At 38.9% G+C, this 24,892-nt stretch overlaps 1 protein-coding gene across 2 annotated transcripts in view; it reads right to left on the minus strand.

The window, feature by feature from the left end:
- Positions 1-3,001: 3,001 nt before the first annotated feature.
- TOX3 (TOX high mobility group box family member 3) overlaps positions 3,002-24,892 on the minus strand; it is a 73,871-nt gene continuing 51,980 nt past the window's right edge. Inside the window, exons 3-7 of one of the 2 annotated variants that reach the window (XM_058034378.1) lie at positions 23,533-23,784; positions 9,184-9,453; positions 7,575-7,802; positions 6,176-6,256; positions 3,002-4,556 (exon numbers count right to left, since the gene is read on the minus strand). In XM_058034378.1, the coding sequence (XP_057890361.1) occupies positions 3,810-4,556; positions 6,176-6,256; positions 7,575-7,802; positions 9,184-9,453; positions 23,533-23,784 (1,578 nt within the window). In that variant the 3' untranslated portion in view covers positions 3,002-3,809. Of the gene's footprint in view, positions 4,557-6,175; positions 6,257-7,574; positions 7,803-9,183; positions 9,454-23,532; positions 23,788-24,892 lie in introns of both variants that reach the window. The other variant, XM_058034377.1, reaches the window with a different exon arrangement.

Here is a 24,892-nt window from a genome sequence, read left to right on the forward strand (position 1 = left end):
GTGGCAGCAAACCCTAAAGTGTACCAGGAGACTTCAGTGATAGATTACATGTACATGCTGTGTCATATCCAATTAACTCAAATTGACTGTGTACTGCATTATGCTGTTAGTGCATGGAAGATCAATAAATATGGAGAAAATCCAACGAGGCGCTCTCCATTCCCATCCAATTCTAGTAGGTCTGAGACAGATCATGCTCCTATGATGTGTGTGCTGCTGCTGAAGAGGGCAGGTGGTGCATAGACACCATTCAAACTTGGCCTATTCAATCTAAACTCCTCTAACTCGCCATTCATGCATAGCAAAACACCATCTGGTCCTATTTTGCCTCCAGCAATCACAGCTGACCAAAAACGATAATAACAGCTGTTGCAAAACAAAAGCCAAACAAAGGGGGGAGGGAAAGGTTAGAATGCAGTCCAGTGCTGCAAAATACTCCATGAAGTGAGAAATGAAAAAGGAGCCATTCAAATAGGAATCCCCATTGAAAAGAGTCAGTGCAAGACTTGTGGTTAAACTTGAGATATTTAATCCATCTGTCCTGCAAACCACAATGGTCAGGTGATAATATAAAATTGAGATTATGTTGCACAGAGGTATTTAAAGGCTTTGTTCTTCAAGTTAGAAACTAATGACCCTGTGTCAGCTAAAAATTAAACCTCCTTATGTTCTTTCATTATGTGTCAACCTGGGTTAATGTGAAAGTAGAATGTGGTTAACCGAGGTGATAAAGCATCTGAAACCTTGGGAAAAGAAGGGAGCAGTTAAGTGCTTGTAAATGCTACGAAGGAAAACATTCTTAAAAACCATGCACGACACTGAAACCATACAGATTATTGCATTTTTCTTGTATAAATTGCATATCAAGCGATTTAAACTAACAGTTTTATTTATGACCTATGATAGCACAGTTATTCACTTAGATTTAGGGAACATGAACACAAACTTGCACAGTTTGAAACACAAGATGTTCTGCAATATGCTATTGTGGGTAATGCAAAATATAATTTTGTGGCAAGCAGGGAGATGCTCCAGTTTTTCAAGATTCAAATTTTGATATTTAAAATGTACGGTCCTGCTTGATGATTAATTTTCTTTTTTTTTCTTTTTTTTTTTTAGCTGCAGTAATTAAAACTATTTTTCCTGGAATTGAACATCAGTAGTTCAGCAGCTCTTAATCAAATGTGATAAAACCCAGGATTTATGAAACCATTTAATGAGTGTAATAACACCTGCTTCTCGCTGCAAATAGTTGAAAACAGACTTCAGTTGTAATTAACTCTTATCACTTGTGACATTTTTCCAACGATACTTCATCGGTCTTCAAAATGACAATTATAGAACTAATACACAATTACTGTCACATGCAGTTTAGCAATTATTTCTGAAGACATTTGTCTAAAGGTTTCAAAAACGACCATAAAATGGTTTCCTTTGTTACGTAACATTGGTTAAAACTGACATACACAAAATCTCTCCCAACCAGCCTCTGTTGTGCCATTTCTAATGCAGACAGGCTTCCTTGCACTTGGAATAAACACCCTCCATCCCAGGCATTATTAGATATCATGCTAAGGCTATTAGGAGCATGGGTAGCTGTCAACTAACACCTATTATGAAAAGCTTCAATTTATATATGATTTTTTCTGCTCCAAGAAATCTATAAATTTATAATTAGAATCTCTTGCTGTTCAATATTTGTACATAATAAGCAGAGTACCTGAGGATGATAAAATATTGAAAGATGAATTCATTATGAAGAAACTCACATGCTGTAGTACCTCTTCCCTCAAGTCTGGCTGCAACTTTTTGGGGATCTCTATTCCATTATTTTTGGGTTGTGCTCTGAGCATGGTAGCCATGCCTCAAACAGGATTAGGATTCTGCTCAGGCTTGACACTTGCTGTTTTTAATTTTCATTTTATCATAAGCAGTTTAAGATTGTTGCCAGTGGTAATTTGCAATTTTTATCAAGACCTCTTCATTATAGCTTCTGACAGGACAGATGCTGTAATTAATCATGCCAGACAACTGGGGATAGTGGTCAGGCTGCACTCACAGCACAGATACTGCAGGACAAGAAGGGAAACAAGAAAATACAGGCTCTCTCCTTTCTGTTCAGAGCAAAAATATAGGATCAGCATTAATAACCTGACAACACATTGGATGTTAATGTTTCCAAAGCCTTCACATGAAAGACCTGCCCCCTCCATCCTCCCCACTCCATCACATTCTACCTTAACGAGAACATAAAAGTCAGACAGCTCGGGAGCAGCCCAAGGCAGGAGCTGGAGGCTTACAGAGGGAAGCCCACAGCAGTGGCTGTGTTTATACCTGGAACTCTTGGATACAAAAACAATTTGTGCTGATTTCCATCTCTGAACATTATGTCTGAGAGAAAGGTTCCCTTCCCTGTTCCTGCAGCTCATCAGCACGGGGCACCATGACTGTTGTGTGACTCCAGCACTTGCCTCCTCTCTCTGGAGTCACAGACACCTCAGAGCAGTTGCCCACAACTCTGCAGCAGAGCATCCTGGAGGGCACAAGAGCCAAGTTCCCATTGGTACCTGTTCACCCAGAATGTCAGATAAAAATCCAAAGGAGTTTTTTAAAAAGTCCAAGAAATTATTTGCAGAAGGAAACATTTCTGGTTTCTCTATCAAAGACTTACAGCTCATCAGTTTTACCGAAATGTGTTTATTCTATAGCAAGATAAAAGCATTTATTTTAGATAAGCAAAATACAAACAACTTAATTGCTGCTATCATAACTCATAAAAAAGTATAAAACAGCATAAAAACACAATAAGCAATGTAGCAATTAATAATTCATGTTACCAGTGTTTACATTAAAGCCTCATTTATGAAAACTTTACAACACATGATATGAAAACTTACAACTTTTAAAGAAAATATTTACATTGATTATTCAGTTGTGGAGTTTCATTTAAATATTCTACTGGTTTTACAGCGTATTAATAACTTGCATTTCTCATCTTAGCTTTCTGTAATAACAGTTTTATTTAAGTGCATTTCCCTTTTAAAAATACAGTGTATTAAATCTGAAACTCATCACTTCGACACAGAATATAATATTCACATTTGTTCTGTAATTGGAATTAACGTAAGAGGGTAAATGTCAATATATATTTTCTTATGAACTATGGCAGGTTTATTTGGAGAAATGAAGTGAAAAGTTGGGTCAAACATTTATGTCCAGTTACTTGCATTTGTTTTTCCGAAGACATTTAGGAGAGAAAAAGAAAAAAAATAAGAGCTTTGGCAAAAATCTGTGATTTACTCTATTTTTTCATGACAAAAAATGCCATCAACTAACTCATGTCATACAAGTATGATTGTATGAAATCCAATCATAATTTTACAGGTAGTTACAACTGTGCTTTAAGGGCTTCATGAGCTCATACTGCCTTGAAGTGCATTACTCACTCTTAGAGAAAGAAGGGCTATAGCATACAACTCTGAAAGGCCATTTTGCAGTCATAAGGTCCAGGTATTTTTTAGGCCAGTTGATTCACATATTGTAGGTAAAGCTTAAATAAATTAAAAAGGCATCACATGAAAAAGAGAACAGCATTTTTTCTTTTAAACAAAATGATTTATAGTCAGCTAAAAGATGATACACAGCTACATTGTAGTTCTTTATTGCCTATCTAATAGACACTTTAGAGGATCATTTGATCTGTTATGCATCCCTGCATAACTACCATCAACAATTTACAGTTTTCAGCCAAATATGGTTTACCCCTACCCCTCCATCAACACAAAGCCATGTTGCAAGATCATTTATCTTCAGAAAATACTGACCTGTGACAATACTTGAGTCTGTGTCTGAGATTGTATTTGTGACTGGTGCTGCTGAGGTGCTGGCTGAGGGCTCCCAATGGCAGGGATGGGAGAGGTGATCTGCGGGGCTCCTGGGGAATGCTGCTGAGGAGAAGGCTGGGACTGGTGCTGCATGTGCTGCATTTGCTGCTGCTGCATTTGCTGAAGCTGTATGTGCTGCAGTTGCTGTTGCATCTGCTGTTGATTCATCTGCTGCTGGAGATGCTGCTGCTGCTGCTGCTGCTGCAAATGTTGCTGCATGTGGTGCTGAAAATGCTGCTGCTGCATTTGCTGCTGTATTTGCTGATGCATTTGATGCTGATGTAGCTGCTGCTGCTGCATCTGCTGCATCTGTTGCTGCTGGAGCTGCTGCATCTGGTGCTGCTGGCTTTGCATGGAGGGGCTGAGCTGAGACGAGGACGGCGTTGCCACCATGTTGGAGCCCATGGAGCTTATCAATGGAGCTGCAATGTTTGTTGGCATGTTGGGGGCAATGGTGACAGAAGCTACAATCTGATTCATTGGCAGTCTCATGGTCAAGGGTTTTGGAGCAATGGCTCTGGAAAGGGGCTGTTGAAGAGTTTGGGGAGATGCCGACACCGTGGCGTGCTGAGAAAGGGAACTATTCAGAATGAGGGAGGAAGACAAATTTGTGGATGCCAGTGTTTGCTGAACAGAACGAATTGTCTGGGCCTCAGCAGATTCTGCAGCAGCCTGTGTTTGGAAGAGAAATTAATTGTCTTTTCAACAGAAAAAACATTGTTACTGTTTACATGGTAATAAAAGTAACAGCTACTCAGAGACCTTTGCCATCTTTTGTTTTCTATCAGAAAAGATCAATCTGCAGTCTGAAAACAAACACTGATCAGCAGTACATTGCATCACCTCTCTATCTGCCTCCCTATATGGTACCTCCAGGTCTTACTAAGACAAAAACTAACTTGTGCCCTTGATCAACACCAGAAAGTCACAGATGTCACACACATTTTGTCACTGAAAGAGCTAGAACAGGCCCAATATATTTACATGTTTTTAAAAAACCCTGCTCTTTGGGAGTCAGCAGCACACACACTCCCCACCCCATCAGTTACCAACCAATGAGCAATTTACTGACACTCATTAGACATTTACCTGTAATAAATTGTGCTGCACAAGTCTATCCCATCCCTACCCTGAGCCACCATCTCATGTGAAAAGCTACAGCTTTTCTTAATTTAGAGGAGATGAGATACCATGACTCTGAGTGTCATTTCCACCTGCAGTCTATCCAGAAGTTACTTGGTAGTCCTGGTCCCATGGATTTGGGAAAAAAATATGATTCCTGATTGTTTTGAAAAGGGAACTTAAGATTCACAAAATAATATCTCTGAAAGGCATTTAGAATTCCTGCTGATCTTGAACTTAGCATTGTGATACGAAAGGCTTTTAGAATATTATCCAAGTCTTAGAGGCAACAGCAAAACGCAGCTTCTTAATACAAGAAGAATAAATCTTCCAGCTTTCAAAAACAATGTATAATTTCTGATGTTATATTTTTACTCAATAATTAAAATACACAGCAACTTTCCATATGATTTACTAATGTTCAGCAGTTGTACATTCAAATGAATATTCTCAGGAGTTAAGACATCATCACCCACTGTTTTACCCATATTTTAGATGTCTATAAGCACATTTCCATTTATGATATTCAGATGCAACAGAACTGCAACCTGTATAGTGCTGCTGTCTAGAAAGGTAAATTCTCAAGTAAGACAGCAGAGCTTTGTTTTCTTCACAGGTTTTATTTTAACTCAGGATCCACCAAAATACTCCTTGTGGCTCACTGCCAGCTAGTCCATTTTTTAGTGCTCTCCAAATTCAGAGCCACCACACATTTCTTTCCCCTCACCTGCAAAAATACTTAAGCTTTGTCACACAACAACTGCTCTCCAACTCCACGCAGAGCAAGCCTGTCCTTTGAGAAGCAGCACTTGAGGAAAAACAAACCTCTGCAAACAGCTTGCAAATATTAATGTCAAAAGGTCAGTATATTTTTCATGACTGAATTTCTTTTTTGTGGTGAAGTGCATTACTTTGCCTCCACATCTCAGGGAAGATGTACAATTACAAAGATGATTTCTGGTAATCATTAGTATGCCAGGAGAGAGATGAAATTATTTTTACAGAGACTAAGCAGGGTTCAAGCAGCAGCACAACATCTTGTAGAGCTGTATTACAGAAATGCCATGATTCTGCTTATATTGTGCATAACATCCCCCCCTTGCCCCACATATTCCAATATCATTGATAAAGGCTCTCTTGAATTACATTGAAGGCAACAGTAGGCTTACCTTAGAAACAAGGCTTGCTCTGTAGGCAGCAAGTGCCTTTAGGTATTCTTTTTTGGCAGCTTCAGTTTTTCTTTTATATACCTATTAAAAGAGATCACAATTTCACCAACTTCAACTATTAAGATTTTTTTTTTTGCCAGAATGCTCTCAAAATCACTTGCACAGAAACAAAAAACATAGACCAAAACCCCTGAAAACACTCAATTTGAAAGTCCTAAATATTCTTGCAGGTGGTTACAGACTTTCAGGGCTACTTGCTGGACTTGCAGTACAGTTTATGTTTATTATCAGGAATAACAAAATGCTGCTATTTGACATCAGTCTGAGCAGTAAACTGATTGACAAGACTACCTATGCACTCTTTCCTTGCCCAGAAAACAGTATTTTATTGACTCCAAGTAGCAGGGATATTAGAAAATTGTGTATTACGAATGCCAAAATGTATCAGCAGTAGTCTAGAATAGCAGAATATATCTGTGCATTTTTTTCCGAAACAAATATTTGAACTACATATAAGAAAATCTGTACACCTTTAAAAAAGGTGGATCAAAGAGCTTGGACTTGCCCCAAAGTCAGCATGAGAGAATTCCATTGAGTTGAACAAGAACTGCTAGGCAAAAATTACTAAATCTGTATTTTTAATCATTATTAAATTTAAAGTTCACCTTTAAATCATGTTCATTATCATCTGTTAGATCAGAATAAATTTTCTAAATGTATTTCAGAAAAAAGTACTATTCATCTCTTGCCAAAAGGTGTCCAATCTGGGAACCTGTCCTCCCATACAAGCTTCTATTAACTGTTACTGGGAACAAACAAAGGGTATTTTTAACCCTCTTTAATCCATGTGCAGCATTTCCATGTGTATGGGAAGAAGACTAACCCTCAAGGAAGTACAAAACTCATCACTCTGTACCCAGTTGGAGTTTGAGATAGCATTTCCCATGCAACATTGTAATGAGACTCAGAGGATTGGCTTCAAAGGTTGGAAATCAACACGCTTTGTAACAAATTCATAAGGCAGATCAAAGGAAATGGTAAATATGCTGTACCTTCCTCTTTTCTAACTTATTAATAGGAAACAAGGGCTTTGAAATGGGAATCATCAAAAGATGGTTTTAAGAGGACTCTAGGACACTATAACCTGAGCTCTTTTACAAACTGCCCTTTAAAATTTAAAGACAAATACAGTCATTTAGCACTACCTGTCAGCTCTCACAAAGAAAAAAACATAAAAATTAGATGCCAGGTCTTCAGCAAGTTCAAAACTCAGTTTAGCTCTACAGAGGTGGAGTTCTACATCAGCAAGTAGCATGGGCAACTCAGAGAAGAGGTAGGAGGATTTTTCTACAAGGATTACTATTTTTACTTCTTGTGAGACAACCCTGCATCAATTTACCTGTTTTTGTTCTTCTCCTAAACTGTCCCACATAGATGCCACTATTTTTGAAACATCTCCAAATGTAGCATTTGGGTTCTGTCCTTTAATTGCAGCCTGTGTGTCTCTGAAGAAAAGGGCATATGCTGACACTGGCTTTTGTGGTTCATTGGGATCTTTCTTTTTCTTCTTCTTTGGGGTCTTGGGCTTCTTGCCAGAATCTGGGGCAGCTCTTTTTTCTCCAGTAGCCTAAGAAACAGTAAGAACAAGAACAGTCAATAAATGCATTAAATAAGTCAGATAAATTGCAAACCCATTATTTATAGTCAGTTGTAAAATTATTTGGATAAAGCTGTTATGTAGACAACACTTGCTAGAGTCCTGTTGTGCAGGCCCTACTCTCTAGCAAAAAGTACTTAGTCTCAGCATAATCTCATTGGAGCTACTGGAACTAAATGCATGAGTAGTTACTACTCATTCTAAGCATGGCTCTGAGAGTCACATCTTACAAGTCTGACCAAAAAAAGGACACCCCAATGATAATTAATATTAAAAAATATTAAGATTTACTTCATAGCATATTTTGAAGAGGCCATCTATGTTTTTCCTTTAAGATCCAATCTCAGCAGCTAAGACTCAAAAGGCAAAAGCTTGGAGGCATTTTCCAGTTCCCAGGCTTAGACTGGCAACTTAGACACGGGCCAGGGGTTAAAAATCCCACCCTTGAGGCAAAAAGCAGCAGCAGCACCTGGGCAGTGTATGCCCACCTGCAGAGCACTGGCTGTGCTCCCCCAGGGCAGGGTAGGTGCCTGTGGGGGAGCTCTGGGAGCTCTGTGCTCTGGCCAGGCACTGACAGCCCCTCTCTGCCCTCTGGATGGGGATCCAGCAGCTCCACTCCCTGTGTGTGCTCGTGCCCTGAACCCTCCTTTGGTGAGCTATGCACAGAGTATTGCAACAAGGGGATCAAGTGCCTCTAAATATGATATGTAGTATGATACATCTCTCTATGATAGTGATTTACTTTGATATATTGAGGATCCTGTACAATGAGCTTTCCACATGTATAACTTCCATCAACTCAATGAGAAAACCTTTCATGGAACAGTTTTTAATTAGGCTTTTACATATACTGCTATAAGAACATTTGTTCTTCCTTAGGTCAGTATTTTTATCCTTTTATAAGAGGTTTATTTAAAGGAAGATATAAGTTAACTAAACTTTCAGTTGGAAGAAACCTTATTTTACTTCTCTCCATACACATCCATGTTTTACATGACTCGAGAGAATACCAAAATGAGAAAACTGTCCAAGACTGATGCCTGAAGAGATTCAACAGATCTGAAAACCTGACTCATATTGGACCAAAAGAAATATATATATATATATATATGTACACACACACACACATATATATATATGTACACATATATATATCTATATATATCTGTCTAGCCTTACGTTCATTATTATGATGATAGTATGGATATTTCTTAAGTAAAGAAGGTAATCAGCAAATTAATCATATTCCACTTTACTGTAATATTTGTATTTTAAATGACCACATTGCAGCTGCAGCCATGCAAATCCAGTGTGTGGATGCGTGAGGCTAGCAGCACATGGAATAACTTACTCTGTTTGATTCATCTGCATCTTCTTCATTGATAGAGCTAGATGGGGAAGGAGTGGCTGATTTACTTGCAGGAGGAGAGGGAGAGGTGTGTGGCAAATTAGTGCCTCCTAAATTCAGCCCCAGCTGCGCGCTCAGCTGAGACTGGTTAATGGTGGTGAGCTGGGACGGAGCCATAATTCCCGAATGAGCAGCATCAGTCATGTGCACAATGGATCTCATAATCAGAGAGTGGTCCTGGCGGTACTGGGAAACCTGGCTGTGACTCTGATCCTAAAAGAGATGGAAACATTGCTTAGATATTAGCAGTTACCATACAGCAGTAGCAGGTGAAGTTATTTTCACAGGCTTACAGAAGCCACACCGTCAACATGCAGTTTGCTTCCTTCCTTTTTAATGAATTAAATATATTATTAATAAATTAAGTGTAGCAACAGTTACTTTAATTGCTCCAGACTTCACTTTTCCCCCCAACTGAGGCTGCTTATTTTGTTCTTTCACTAGAAATTACATTTGTCTGTTTTTAAACATTTTTTCTCTTGATGTAGTGAGAAATACCCACATAAACAATAGGGAAACAGGATGACTGAGGATTCAGGAAAACATTGCAAATGAGGAGACACAGACTGTTGTCAGAAAGTAAACAAAATTGGGGTGGGATGAGGGTATATATATAGAGAGAGAGAAAAGCATCTTCCTCTACTGAGTTTCAGTTATTCTTGGCCATTACAAGTAACAGCAGTGGATAAAAACCAGTCCTGTCTGGGTGGGATTTTAAATCTGTTTTAAACACAGAACACTGCCCTGCTGGTCTGGAGTGCATTCACTGCAGCAGGCTGGAGAACCAGTCCAGTAATCCTAAACACTCCTGTTGGCAAGTAGCACATAAAACTGGACATTTTTATCTTTAATCCAACAATCAAATGTGTGGAAGTAGCAAAATTTGTACAAAATCGATGTACAAATCACTGACTTGTACTCCAAGTCTCAGAAACACAAGCACTTGCATGGTTTGGTTTCTACTGTTTCTTGAGGGCACAAACTGTGTCTCCTACATCTGCACAACATTTACCACATTTGTAAATAAAAAGAAGCAAGACCCTGAAGGTAAAGTCAGCTGCAATCTGCCTATGAAAACTATGGGGTTTTTTTGGACCACACACAGATCAATACACAATGAAGGAACATGTAAACAGAAAAGAAGATTTTTTAAAAAGTTAATAAGAGAATAAATAGCTCACAAATTGATTCAGCAACCTGATTAATCTACAGTCATTGTTTGAGCAGCCAGAAACATGAGAAATAAATTAGATTTTGAAAACTCTTTCATTATTAATAAGCCACATTGCAATTAGTAGCAGGTGCAATGATCCTTAATGAAATGACACAGAACAAAACAGCAATTGTGGGAGCCCACTGGACTTCCACAACAGAGTCTGACCTTCCTGGTGCTCTCTTGTTAAGTATGGATAAGTAAAAACCAGTTTTGAAAAATCTGTGTCAGCATGGAGGTGAAAGTTTAGCCCAAATGACTTTCCCTTACTTTTTATAACTTTGCCCTCAACAGAGGCAGTGTTTCTGTGCTCCTGGAAGCCTTTCCTTGGCTGGGACAAGGGTGGCCATACAAAGAAGCAACATGTGTTAGAGAAGATGCACATCCTGCCCCATGGATCTTTATACACAAATACTGCAGCTCACTGTTTCCCTGTAACAGTAAATCATATTAATTCTGAATTTGACAGTTGTGTCTCTTTCTGCTGAAGCCTATACAGTAGAAACAAGTCCTTCTTTAGCATAAAAATGCATATGCAGCTGAGTCCAGTACAGATCAAGTTAACCTCACAAGCTCATGATCCAGACCCTGTGCCCCAGGGCTCACCCTCATTTTCCCCTTGCTTCCCCAGCCCTTGCCAGCTTGGCTCATCATCCATACCATACCCCACCACACTGCTTTTCCTACTTCTTAAATGCTTTTAATATTTTCAGTAAAGGACTGCAGTTCCTTAGAGATGAGTGTGTGTGCCAAAAGTGGAGCACTTGATACAGAAAGATCAAAACATCAGACTTATTGGCTGAAATACCCATTTGCTTCAGGGCCCCTTTCTGTGAAAATTTACTGCTGTTAACTACAGGGTCATTTTGATTGTGACTTGTATTGGCAGTGGCATCTGGAAGTCATTCAAAGTCTTTTGTGAAACGATATCACTCTGCCCATTACTCCAATCATTTTACAGACATTACTTTATTGCATGAAGAAAAACTCTGCTGGCTTTCTCCAGCAAAGCTGAAGAGGATCAGAATAACCTTCTCTCAGAAAAACTAACTTTCTTCGTTATTGTGCAGCCAGTGCTTTCTTGGAGGTGTTCTACCCCTGAAAGCCTTGCTTTTGTTCTCCCTTTATTGCTACACAATGCAGGCCTTTCTGGCCTTTACACTCAGGCAACAAAATGTGATGACAAGGGTTACAAACCATTTACTCCAAGTCTTGTCATTTTGGTTGCATCTATGATTTTATTGAGACTAAATTCTCTTGACTTGCACTGACCCAGAATCTAATTTTATACACAAGCCCATGAATTCTTAACTGTCCCTTTTTCTGATACTATCTGATGCTTGTGTGGGCTTTCTGCATCCACTTACTTAATTTCAGTTTTTCTTTTCTGCATCTTTTCCTGATTTCTTTAGCCTTTTTTTTCAATCTTAAGAGCTTCAGTAAAATCCAGGAATAGCAACAACAATATTTTTTAACTGGCCATTTAGAACTAAATTGATAACACATATTATGCAAAGAAAAATGTTTCATATAATATCCAATTCCTTATTATTCATATGTCCATATGAAAACAAAAAACAATGTATTTTCTGCACTTTCAGTTTAACTTATATGGTTGATCAGCATTAAAAAAAGAAAGGAACAGGGTTTTCATTTTTTGCTTTGTGGTACAGTGCTGTGGCCCTGAACAACCTATGGTTCCTATACCAGAGCTTTCAGACAAAGAAGTATAAGCCATTTTTTATGTGTGTACAGTGGTTTGGAAAGAAGGCAGGGAGGGTAGTTCATAGCAATATTAAAGTCCATGGCATTTTCCTATAGCTCCTGAGCAAACAAAAGTCTTCTAAGAAAGGAGCGAAAATCAAGAAAACAAAATTTCCATCAGTTATTTTTGCTCTTATTTTTTCTGTGATATTACAAAGGCCAATATCAAACTGAAGGGATCAGTAGCATTTCATTATCCTTGAGATGTTAATCAGAGAAATGTTTAACAACGAAAATCATCCTGTATCAGAAGCACACATGGAAATACAAGTGCACTGAAGCACCCACATGCCATCCTAATTACATTACTGTACGAAAACCGAAAAGCTCACCTATCCAAAAATAACCCACTGAGAATACTGGGAGAATTTTAGAGAATATCACAAGCTCTTCTACATAAACTTTACCCAAAGTAAATGTGATACACAAGTATTAAAAGCATTCAAGATTTTTGTAAGATTAAGCAAAAACAAGAGATCAATTCTGACAAAAAATCATGAACTCCTCAAGCAGACAGTATCAAGTTTTGATTGAACCTGATCTGCTTTACAGCCTTAGATTGAAGTTAGACAAAACCTGGTGATCTCAAAACAAGTCAGGCAAAGCTCAACCCCTGGTTTACTCAGCATGATAATCAGACAAGGACATGATGTGTGGAACCAAACCAAAGGATAAATAACTTGTCTCATTCCTCTGCAGGCTGAAATGGCTTTGACTCAGATCAATCTGTTGTCATCCTACATGAGTGCTACAAACCCCTCAGGTGCAGAGACATTTATTGAGGGCAGCACTGGGCACCTCTCTGGGCTCTCCAGTGACAGGGCAAGGGGGACGGGCTCTAAATGGAGAACAAGGCCTTTGGATAAGGTGTTAGGGAGCAATTCTGTAATGTGAGAGTGATGAAGCCTTGGACAGAGACACTCAAGACCAGGCAGGATGGGAGCACCTGGTCAGGTGGAAGGTCTCCTGCCCATGGCAAGGGGTTGGAATGAGATGATCTTTAAGGTCTCTTCCAACCCAAAAAATTTTTACCCTTTCACAATTCTAATTATATACCTGGATTTAAAAAAAAGCAAAATATAGTCCAAAATGTTTTCACCCTCTCAAAACAGCTGTATGGTGACTGTGTAGCCCAAATCTCTTACACAGCTGTTACCACCCTGTTGCACACATTATAAAGACATTCAGCACTTGGTTCATGGAAGGTCTCATCAAAGGAACCATAAAGATATCTGTCCATCAAACTGTCCTACTCTCAACATTTCTAATCACTTTGGACAGTCATGCCATAAAAGTCGTATTTAGTCCTATTGCTAAAGGACACATCTCACAGCCTATGATAAAGGTACAGCTTATTTTACACTGATTTGTAAAAGAACAAGTTCTTGAAACTATATAAAATATCAATGCATCAACAGACACTAGAAAGCAAATAATGGAGTAAGGAGATTTTAAAAAAAGAAAAGAAAAAGAAAGGAATGTGTCAACTGCCATGCTTTAATTTATACAGTTTTATCAAAGGTGTATTTCAAAGTACCATGGAGTACTAAGTGAAAAAAATATATTAATGAAGGATAGTTTGCTCTTCTGTTAGCAACTCATTATGCATCCAGTACTTAGTATAGCTTGTAATAGAGTTAGTATTTATTTTGACAGATAAATGCATCCAGCCATTACATTGAGAGATGTCCTAATTTCCACTTACTTACCCTGCATTTTAAGAACCATTTCCATACAGTAATTCTATCCTGAATTCCTACCCTGATATAACTTTAATCTCTGGGAACATTCAACAAGACATTTAAAAATATAACAAGGATATTACTTTTCAGAACATTTTTGAGCAATACTGAAGTCTTGATTAAAATCAATGTCTACAGCCTTCCATCATTTAAACATGCAACACCTCCAGTGAGACTCTGGACATGTGAGGACTGATGAAAATGCCCCATGGAAGTGTCCACAGGAGGATGTAGGGCTGGGCTTCTCACCCCACACTGCATGAGATAGTTTAAGGGAATTGAGAAATCTGCCATCCAAAATAACTAAGGAATAACTAAGCAAAATCCAACATTTATGGTTATGTTCACTGTGCCCTGGTTTCAGAAGTTGACTTAAACTATTATATATTCTATTGCCTGAGGAATTCATCACTGTCAATATAACATAAGCTGATGCAATATTTTAAAGGACGTATTTAAGTTGAAGCAAATGCACTGCAATGTAAGGAGTGAAATCCTCAGTTGTCCCTGACTGTAAATTACTCCCTTTACTTTTAGTCATGTCAGCATATCTCTAGAAGAAATCCTCAATATTCTTTTTCTCCACAAGTAAAGCATAGATAAAAGAATCCATTAATCTAAATTTTTACAGGATTGGACTTCACTGCCAATCAAAACAAATCAAACTAACAGGATGCTTTTCTCTGTCAGAGATTAAATCCTTACTTAATAGAATACAAAACAGTTGCACTTGGTACTGCCACCACTGAAGAAGTGTCCTTCCTCTCCCCTGCACACACACCATCACCACTAATAGAGCTGTCAAACTGCAGTTATCAGGAGATCCTACAAGCAGCAGCTTCTTTTCTCTGGCAGTGAAAAAACTCCCATGTTCCACTTCATGTCTCCGTAGGAAAGTAAAGTTACCTAATTTGATTCCCAAAAAAAGTGTACAAAAAACAGAACGTCAATTCATTAAAAAATATGTCTTCATCTGGAGCTAAGAGATGGGTTGGTGACAAGAGGTTCATACACATTTTATTGCCTGTAAAACATGAACAACATGCCATTTTTTGGTCTGTGTGCCCATCCAGTCCCTCTATTCTCTCTGCGAACACATAAACCATAGAAGAAACATGAAAAGAACTTGAGGGTCCACTGATTTATTCCTTAAAACAGAGCAAGTTATTTGGGGGTCATCAGGGGCTATTATGGGGGTATACAAGACAGGCATTCTCAAAATCAAGTCACTCATTTGTGGTAGCACTTCTTGCACTTACACAGACCTGTTATATAACATACTGCATAATCTACTGCATATATACTGCACAGATAATGGAACCTGGCAATGCAAAGTATTAGTTTTGCTCCTGCCTACCCCAGGCCTGAAATTTTGCCCCTTTTTGGTTTGTGCATAGGCAACTGGGATGTTTCCAGCAACAATTTTCACCACTGAGCACTTGTTTAAGGCACACACTGCAAATGTCATTAATGTCATTAATGCAGCTATTTCCTTGCAGCACTGACAGGGGTGGGAGGTGCAATGTGAGACCAGCAAAGCACGAGTGAAGATCTCTGCTGTGGAAGCGCACTCAGGGGTTGGGCACACAGTGACACCAGGCAGGGCAGCAGCACCCAGAGATGTGGTTCCAAACAGGAAGGTGCCAGGGACAGGGCCAAACACCCTGCCAGAACCCCACTGCAGGTCCCAGGACTCTCTGCCTCTGCAAGGTGGTGCTGTGGCCTGTGCTGGACCCAGTCACTGACAGCATGCCTTGCTGTGGGACTCTACCAAAACCCTGTGTTACATGGTGAGGAAACACACAAAGCTCACAGCAAGGTCAGAATCACACAAGTACCAAACTAAGGACTTGTCTCTGAAATTCTTACAATTCTTTATTCAAATTCTTACTGGAGATGCCCCACCACCCTACCCTGGAGGGTTTTCTCCTTGGAATTTTGTTCTTACTCTCCTGTGAGCCTGCAGATTCCTCACATGAACCCCAACCCAGGCCAGAGAGGCTTCTTGGTTGCCTCATTTGCTATCAAGCCCTTCTGCTCTTGCAGACAAGGACAGGCTGGTCACAGACCGCCACCCACCCAGAGTGGCTGCTGCTGCTGTTTTAGCACCACCTAATTCACAATTTAATTTTTACACCATTTTGTAGAGGCATTTTAAACCAGACTCCCCACTCCCTTCCTCCCAAGCTTCTACCATACTTTTAAGCATATTGAATCACACTCCTCTTGGACAAGGCACCCAACAGCATGATCACAATACATGTGTGACTCAGATCACAGATCTGGGCTCTGATCTGAGGAGTCTCTTGGCATGAGGAGCTTCTCTCCAAATTAGCAGTACAAGCTTAGGTCTGCTGTGTGCAAACAGTGACGACACATTGCAAACAAATCCTGGATAGTTGAAATTAAGTCCCAGAACATCAGATAAACGCTGTTAGCAGTTTTGTTACAACTCCACAACTCAGGTGCTTCAGCTCCCAAATCAAAGGCAGACTTCAAAGGTGCTTATTATGCAGTAAGGAATGTGGGGAGAGAGTGTGAGAGAGCATGACAACTAACAAACATTGTCAAAGGTAACAAGAATTGTGCAAGGAATTGCAGAGGGACAGGCTCAGGGGTTACATGGCATTTTTATGTTTGAAAATTGCTACAAGTGTTGGTAGCTATGTTCAGGGATATGTTGTCTTTATGTTTTGGGGGGATTTTTCTTTTCTATGTTTTTTTCATTTACTTGTTGGTTTCTGAAGTAAATCAGAAACCAGTCTCATTATGTTTTGTATTACCAGACCCAGGTAGGTTTTTCTTCCAGCTGACAACATGGAATAATTAAACACTCTAAAGAGGCTTCACATTTCTTCAATGCAAACTTGAAGTGGAAGCTGAGTATTGGGTAACTATTGCCACTCACGTTTCCCCATGTGTCCAAGGGGAAACATGACATCTGAGTTCCTTCTGAGCTCAGTTCTTAGGAACATCAGACACTCAGCTTCAGCTCCAATTCCTGACAGCTTTCCCAGTGAGCCATATCCTTTGCCCCAGATTCATATGGCATCTCACAATATTTTCTGGAGCTGATGGATCTTGATTTAGGTACTATTACTGTAAAATAGTAACAGTGTCTTTTCCCAAACTGTTCCAATGTTACTGTGCTTCTCTTTCTTCATGCAGGACTCCCTCATGACCTCACAAGGCAATAACCTACCTGTTTCAATTTTTATTATTTTTTAGTTTAGTTTAGCGCCTTCTATTCAGTCTTTGGCAACTGCTGCCACTTTGTTTCCTACGGACAGGTCCCCTCTAGCAGTTACTATGAGTGGCCTGTTTTTAAGAACAGCAGAAGACATTTCCCTCTCTCATTAACAGGGGACCTATTCATTGGTCAATGAGAAGAGAGCATGTCTCAGAAAAATGACTCTACATTATCCACACTGAGAATTGCAATGTCACTGAGGATATGAAAGTCTTCACACTATTGTTTAGCAAACCAGCACCATCTTCCCATCAGGCCAAAGCCTCTGTGCCAGAGCCTCTGCTGCCTCCAGAGCTCCCAGCCTGTCCCCACCTGTCCCCAGGGCCCTGCTGCTGGGCACCCACGTGCTCTGGAAGGTAACTCCAAAACACACAGTTGCCTCATCAGGTGTAGAATAAAATATTCCATTCCACACCAAACAAGAAGGAAGTACTCTGAGAAGACTCTCAAGCTCATCCACAAAGCCCCCAGCCCTGAGCTGTGTCCCAGCCCAGCTGGGAGCAGCCACCAGAGCTGCCAGCTGAGACCTAAAGGTCTCAATTTCCAGAGCATCCCTCCTGTTCTGTACATGGCCAAATGTCACTGCTCAGAGCCGCCCAAGCATCCTTTAATTCCAGGGCTGCTTGAGATTAATTTTTCCTGGTACCACAAGTTGTGCAAACCAGTGGCAATAACAGCTGCCATTTCTGCTGGGAAAGACCAACACAAGCCAGACCAACACTGCTGATTTAAAGCCTGAGCTTAGCAATTCAGCACAGAAATCCAAGAAAAAATAGAAGAGAATCTCTTTTTCTATTAAGAGTAATTGCTACTTCTATAAACTAATACCCAGAAACTTGTGAAATTTGTTGTACATTTTGCATCACATATGACAATAAACACATCCATAACAATAACAAGGGCTTGTTTTAATAAACCATTCCAGGCGTTAAACACATTAATGACCCATGAAATAACTGTTTCATCTGCAACACATTAAACAATGTTGTTATAACATTTTATTAATTGAAAACCTACTCCATCCTCTCCAGATAGGAGATTACTGACTGGGTGTTAAAAGAGAGATGTAGAAATAAATTCCTTTTTAAAGGAAAATGAAACCTATAAATGAGAGGCACTCAGTCAGGTGAGTAGTGAAATAACTATCTTTTGCCAATTTCAAAGCAACATTTTTAGCTTTTAGTTTTCCAGTCTTATGTTAATCTATTCACTTAAAGTTCATTAGTAATTTGGGAATTTAAGCTACTAAAAAAGATTTTGAGGTGTAAGTAAAAGGCACCACTGTTCTGAAACACTAATAATATTTCTATTGTATGCAGCCTTCAATATGCTCAAATTTTCACCTCATCTCTTTAAAGCCACATTCTTGAGGTGTTTATTTTAAAAGTCTCTTCTTCAAATAAAAGCAATAGTCACAATTGTGCATTTGATTTGAGCGCAGTGCCACTCCTAAGGAGTAATATAATTAAAGATGAGCATATTCCACTACGAATTAGCCTTATCTGTGCAGAATCCTGACTGCACTGGCAGCACTGCAACAATTATAAAATATAAACAGGCACAAATCTTCATCAAATAGGAAACACATTTTCTCTAACAGCATAAGTAATGTGGTGAGCAATATATAAAACTATCAGTTCTGTTTTTCCAACAATTGTACATTTTTGAATAAAAGAAAAAATCAGACTGAAAAAAGACAATTATTTTACTGTCTGTTTCTTAGATATCAGAAAGAGAATTTTGAAATTCATCAAAGCTAACCTTCTGTTATGTACAACAGGCTAAGCTGAAAAGAATGTTAACAAGTTCAATTTTCATTCAATCAGCACTACTGCTCTCTGAAATGTTTCATTGCAGGAAAGAAATAAAAATAATCTATATGGTAATTATGAGGATGAATCCCCCAGTAACTTTCAGCTACATGAAAGGTCAGTTCTATTCAAGATATTTTATCAGTCCCCTGCACATACTCCTGTCCTGTCATTTTAAATCTGAACAGCATTTTATTTTCCCATTTACAGCTACCTGCAGAATTAAGTACTTAAGCCAAATAAGAAAAAAAAAAAAAAAAAAAAAAGAAATGTTGAATGCTGGCAAAGGCTATAATAGCATGGAGATAAATCGTTCAGCTGCTCTCTCTCAAGCCTCTGGGGCTGCAGATTTTTCTTCTCCTGGTGCACTGTGGGTATTCAAAACTTGTTCAACATGATTTCATTTCATTTCAGGCACTGCCTGAGAAAACTAAATTACAGAATCAATCATACAGAAGGTCAGAGTGAGACTTCATTACAAGTATTGCATGCTTGCATGAATATCTTTCATTTATGACTGACCCAATATGTCACAATAGCTGTCTAGTAAAAATAATCCACTTTCTGAAATTGATGTACTACTGATGTCAATGCTACTCAGCAGGCTGGGCAGATTAGAGAGAGGTGTTAAAAAAAGGAACCCTCAGGAGCAAAACTTGTAGTTTTATAGAATTGCCACAGTTTGCAGATTAAAATATTTTTTTTATAGGCAGCTCAACAGAAAACAGAGCATTAATATAAAATATTGAGGGTTGATTTTTAATGAGGGTATTGCTGTTGATTTCTGCTTATTTATATTCAAGTATTTATAGGGATAATATTTGCATCATGTAAATCCGTGCATTCTTTGAAGTCAAATGTACATCAACACTCCATTTTTCAGTGAGTCCTTTTTGAACATCAGAATTTTATTTGCATGTTATTAAAATATTAAAATTAATCAAACTGCCTCCATTTTATCTCCTCTTTTTTGTTGCTGTTGACTGTTTTTAAATGGTAAAAATGCTGTAAAGATAAATGTGTTGTGTTTGTTGCCAATAATAATGAAGTTAATCAGCATTGTGACAAACTGTCACTCTTTCCATAGTACATATATCATAATAGCATAAGCAATGGTTAACTCACCAATACAATCTTTAGTAATTGCTAGGTCCTATTTATGCTGAGAATAAATATATAGATATCTTTCTTGCATCATGAGTACTATTTTCAATATAATAGTACATAAAGAATATGTTAAATATTTTTTCTTTCCCTTTTTTGTTTTCCATGTGTGTGTCTTCCTGTGAGTAATATGTGAGATACTTGCAGAAGCATTATGTGGTACCTAGCCAACTCCATACCCTGAGGGAGACATAGGAAAACCTTGACATAACCTATTTTTAACCATGCCTCTGGCAATTCTGCATTCAAGTTTATAGGTGAACATGTCAGGTAGTACATAGAAAAAAGCCAAAGACACACAGTATTAATCATAATTCTGTCCAAGCCCATTTTATTTTTTCAACATTTGTGATTTAAAATCTCATGACATTTCTCAAGGTGAAATGCTTCTAGCAGGCTTTGCAACAGGGTAGGACTACATTTACCTAAATTAAATATTGCTTACAGTAAAGCCCTCTAATGCTTCACGAGATAAGCAATAAACTCAATGCAGTTAATATTAAAATTATTTAAGTTTGTATTCAGCCCAAGAAGCTTTAGTGATTAGCAGTACACCATTAATACAGCGTTTAAATAAGGCTATCCCAGTATCGCTGGATAAGAACATTGTTCTGTAAGTGTGTACGAACATCATAATTATTTTACAACCCCATCTTTAGTTCTTTCAGATATAGTAAATTCAATTGACCATGAAATGAAATTTCATAGTCAAAATGCCTCCTTTACATTTTTTTATTGCTGCAATAAAGTTTTTATAGCTCCAAGGCAAGGTAATTCATGAAATGTCTAATTTAAGGATGAATTCTAATATTATTAATAAATATTTACCAGTTTATTAAAGTGCACATTTTCTACATAAAATATGATATAATGTTTTCATTTTTTTTATTTTTGAAATACAGATTAACTGCTGGAAAATTTGACTGCTGAAGAGAGCTATGTGAGTTCAGGGGAAAGCTATGTAAGGACCCTCTGTTAATATTTTTAAACTTCCCAAAGCTACCTAGCATTTATGAGCAGAAGAGAAAAAGTCTACTGAGTAGAATACAATGGCAGGGGCCACTCCATCTCACAGCATGAAACAAATCAAGCAGATGTGGGGACTATCTGACATACAAACCTTCCTATATGGCTCCTCCATACCAAATCACACAATTCTTTGTCAATTCTCTGCCACAAAACTGTAGCACACAAATTTCTCAGTCCACAGCTTTGAACTGGAAATCACCCTAAAAAATGCCACTGGAAAACTGGGGTAAGAAGGCAGGAGCTTCTCTACATCTTTTCACTGACCTGTATGGAACAAATCTTAGCAATGCAGCCAATGTAAACTGTGCCATTCATTTCTACATTGCGCAGTCAAGGAAAAGGCAAAGATGTGAAGCCTCCCATTCAGCACCAGGAGAGCTGAGTGAAGGGAAACACAATCTAGAGGCCTCTTCTGGTTGGTACTGTTAAACATTTACTCATGGAAGAATCACATTCAGTGAAAGGTTGCAAAATTAAAGGGCAAAACTGGGTCAGGTTACAAACCACTGTATAGCATTGAGGGGATACTGGGACACACAACACCAATCCAGCCCACAACATTTTCTGACCCAAGTTTCATTGCATTCAGTGCACACACACTCCATTTCTTTTGTTTTCAGGCACAACATTCTTAACTCTCAGGTTTTATTAATCTGATCTTCCTTCAGAAGTTACCCAACATGTACAGTGCAAAATGAGATCTAAAACAAATACCACATCCTTCAAGGCCTATTTTAGGCAGTGCCTGTTTTGGATCCACAGAACGACTGAATTCTATATCTCCTAAATAATGAGCAGCTTGTGCTTCACTCTGCATTAGTGCTAGCTACTCTTCATGACCTCCAAAGAAATATTGAAATTTGCAATGAAGTCAGCAGCCTGTAGCATTACAGAGAAATATTTACTGCCTGTTGGTTTGTAAATCTTTAATTAATTTTCACTTGCCAGAATAATAAAAAAAGAAATCACAACATAACAACACAACCTTTATTACAGTCCAGCAGTAAATATGTATTTTCACTATGCCAAGTTCAGCAAAAGGTCCTATATAAAAGAGCTAATCAGAAAAAAATACAGTTGATGTAAAATATCTTTTCAAGCTAAACATTCACTCACTCTTCAATATGCAACACAGAAACTAATTCTAATTGTAAGCACCGAGTTTAAAATGCTGAGTAGGATAAACTGGCTCACAGCTGTGTCTCATGGCTGGCAGTGTGGATGTCACTGCACAAAGCTCTCAGAAACCCACACTGGGAGATCCCCTGAGCCCACAGGGAAACACTGCAATACCATGGGAGCTGCCCCACGCACCTCCCTTGGAGACTGCAGCCCTACAGTGTGTATAGATTCTGGAGGAAACTCCACACAGCCCTGCTTTTGATTGTTCTAATTAACTCTGGAATTAGCCTCACAGTCCCCACCACTCAGCTCTTGCACACCCAGACCATGCCTCCCTGTTCTTGAGGGCTCAGACACAGCCCAGGAAGAGAAGACCACCCTGCCTCAGCCTCTATGGCCAGCAAGAGCACTGGACACCACAAAGTCTTTTATGGCCCTATATTTCTGAGTACTGTCAGGAAATACATCCCTGTCACTTCTATTACAGTGTAAAAAAATTAATTCCCTTTTATAAAGATTTAGCCCATGGAATATACAGTATATAGGGAAACACGTTGCTTTTTTCCTACTGCCATGCTGTGTCTGGCTCTCCTTCTGAACTACTCTCAATACTGAACCCTCAAAATATCCTGAAGGATGTCAGATGTGGGTCCTACACTTCAAATACAGGCAAGCAATTCATTCTAAATGTTGTAGTTCACCCTGGACAACACTATGGTCTTTCAATTCTTGATGCCAGTGCCAACTGTATAACACATTTTTGAACTTTAGGAGCACTTGGAGGCACATGATGCCAATGGATATGGGCTTCCAAGTCCATTCCAAAAATGAGAATTCTGTGTTTGTAAAGCCTGACCACTTCTTCACAAGAGATCTGTTCACAAACAGTATAGCATTGCACTGTATGTTAACAAACATGTTTATCTGGCTGAAAATACCAGTATTTAACCCTTAACCATTTGGCAACTGCCTTAGGGAGCAGAGTAATAGCCAATCATTGTTTGCTGTGTAACAACACACGTGCCATCGTTCATCCAGAACATGCCTATAACATGACACAGTACACTGGCAAAACCTTTGCCAGGCACCCAAGAAAGCACACAGATCTTCTGAGGGGTCAATGAAAACTGAGATGGCCCAGATCCACATGTGACAGACACCATCAGGCAAGGGGAACACACAAAGAACCAGACCTACCATATGCAATCCATTGCTGTGGATGACGCCGTCCTGCTCCACGAGATTCCGGGATATTGTGATAGAGGGGAGATCCAAGCTCTGGGGGGGAAACTGAGGCGTAAATTCATTTCCTTGTGCAGGCAGCTGGTCACCCAGGCCCTGAAAGGGGAGCAGTATATCTGCCATGCCCAGTGAGGGGTCTGACTCGGGCGGGGGGGTAATGGGTGGGATTTCAAACTCCTCGTCCCCAAGGCTCGGCGTATGGAACGTCTGCTGGAAAAGGACAGGACAAGGCAAACAGTGTTAGGGCTCAGCAGTCACCTCCACACCTGAAGTCCAAATCTTAGGTTTTTTTTTCAAAAGCAAATTCTATAATAACCAATAAAATTTTTAAGTTTCATATGCTGAATGGGTCTGTGGATCATTCTGATTAAAGATTTAAGTCTCATTATCATATGGCTTAAGTGGAGTATCAGTATTAACAGTTTTTTAATGTGCACTTAATTAGCAACATCTGTCTGTTGTTAGTCCAAATATCAGCTACATTGGATTTGGCTGAATAACAAACTGCCCCTTTATTGATATGTTAGTAAAATAGCACAAACAGCTTACATTACTCTCACGCTTCATAAAACACTGACAATTTCGTAGCACACACACAACAGGAATTCAGCACTGACCATTTCACATCTTTTGTTTGCCTTTATCCGCTAACAAACATGAAATATGACCATTCTTTATTTCTTTTCCATCCCAAAAATACAGTGAAGCCTTTTAAACACAGGTTGCAATTTGGAGTAGAGATGTATGAAAGCGTGAGGGTGATTACAGCAGCTTCCAGTGCTTTCTGAAGCAAGCCAGCTTTGTTTGAACAGTAGGTTTGTTATGAACTAAACACCTGTTAAGATGCCTTGAGCAAAACATTTACTGCCAGTTATCTTCAGGGTTTGTGCATGTTTGTACGTGTGCATGTGTCTGTCAAAGATAATCTTTATTCAGAGTCTGTATCTGGCTTCAACGTTGCTGACTTTTATTTGGGAAACAAATGAGCTACGCTTATTCAAATTTTTTGAGAGTTAAATGAACTTTCATGTATTATTTCAGGTCCACTGCTACTTAATAATAGAAATTCAGAGCTTGAAATTAGGCCATTTTAAATGTAACCACATCAGGACTGCCTTCATCAAATTGGGCAGTTGGCAATCCTAAAATAGGCACTCTTGTCTTGTTCTGGACATGCAAGGCTGCTCTGGGATTTGTTTGTTTGCATTAGTTCAGGATTTAGGTTGGGGCGGAAGGGAGAATTGTTTTATGTATTAATTACATTGTTTCAAAGAGTGACTTAATGCCAGTTAATTTAAAAATGATAAGTTCAGTG

This window comes from Melospiza georgiana, chromosome 14 (assembly GCF_028018845.1).
Source record: "Melospiza georgiana isolate bMelGeo1 chromosome 14, bMelGeo1.pri, whole genome shotgun sequence".
Classification (NCBI taxonomy): domain Eukaryota; kingdom Metazoa; phylum Chordata; class Aves; order Passeriformes; family Passerellidae; genus Melospiza; species Melospiza georgiana.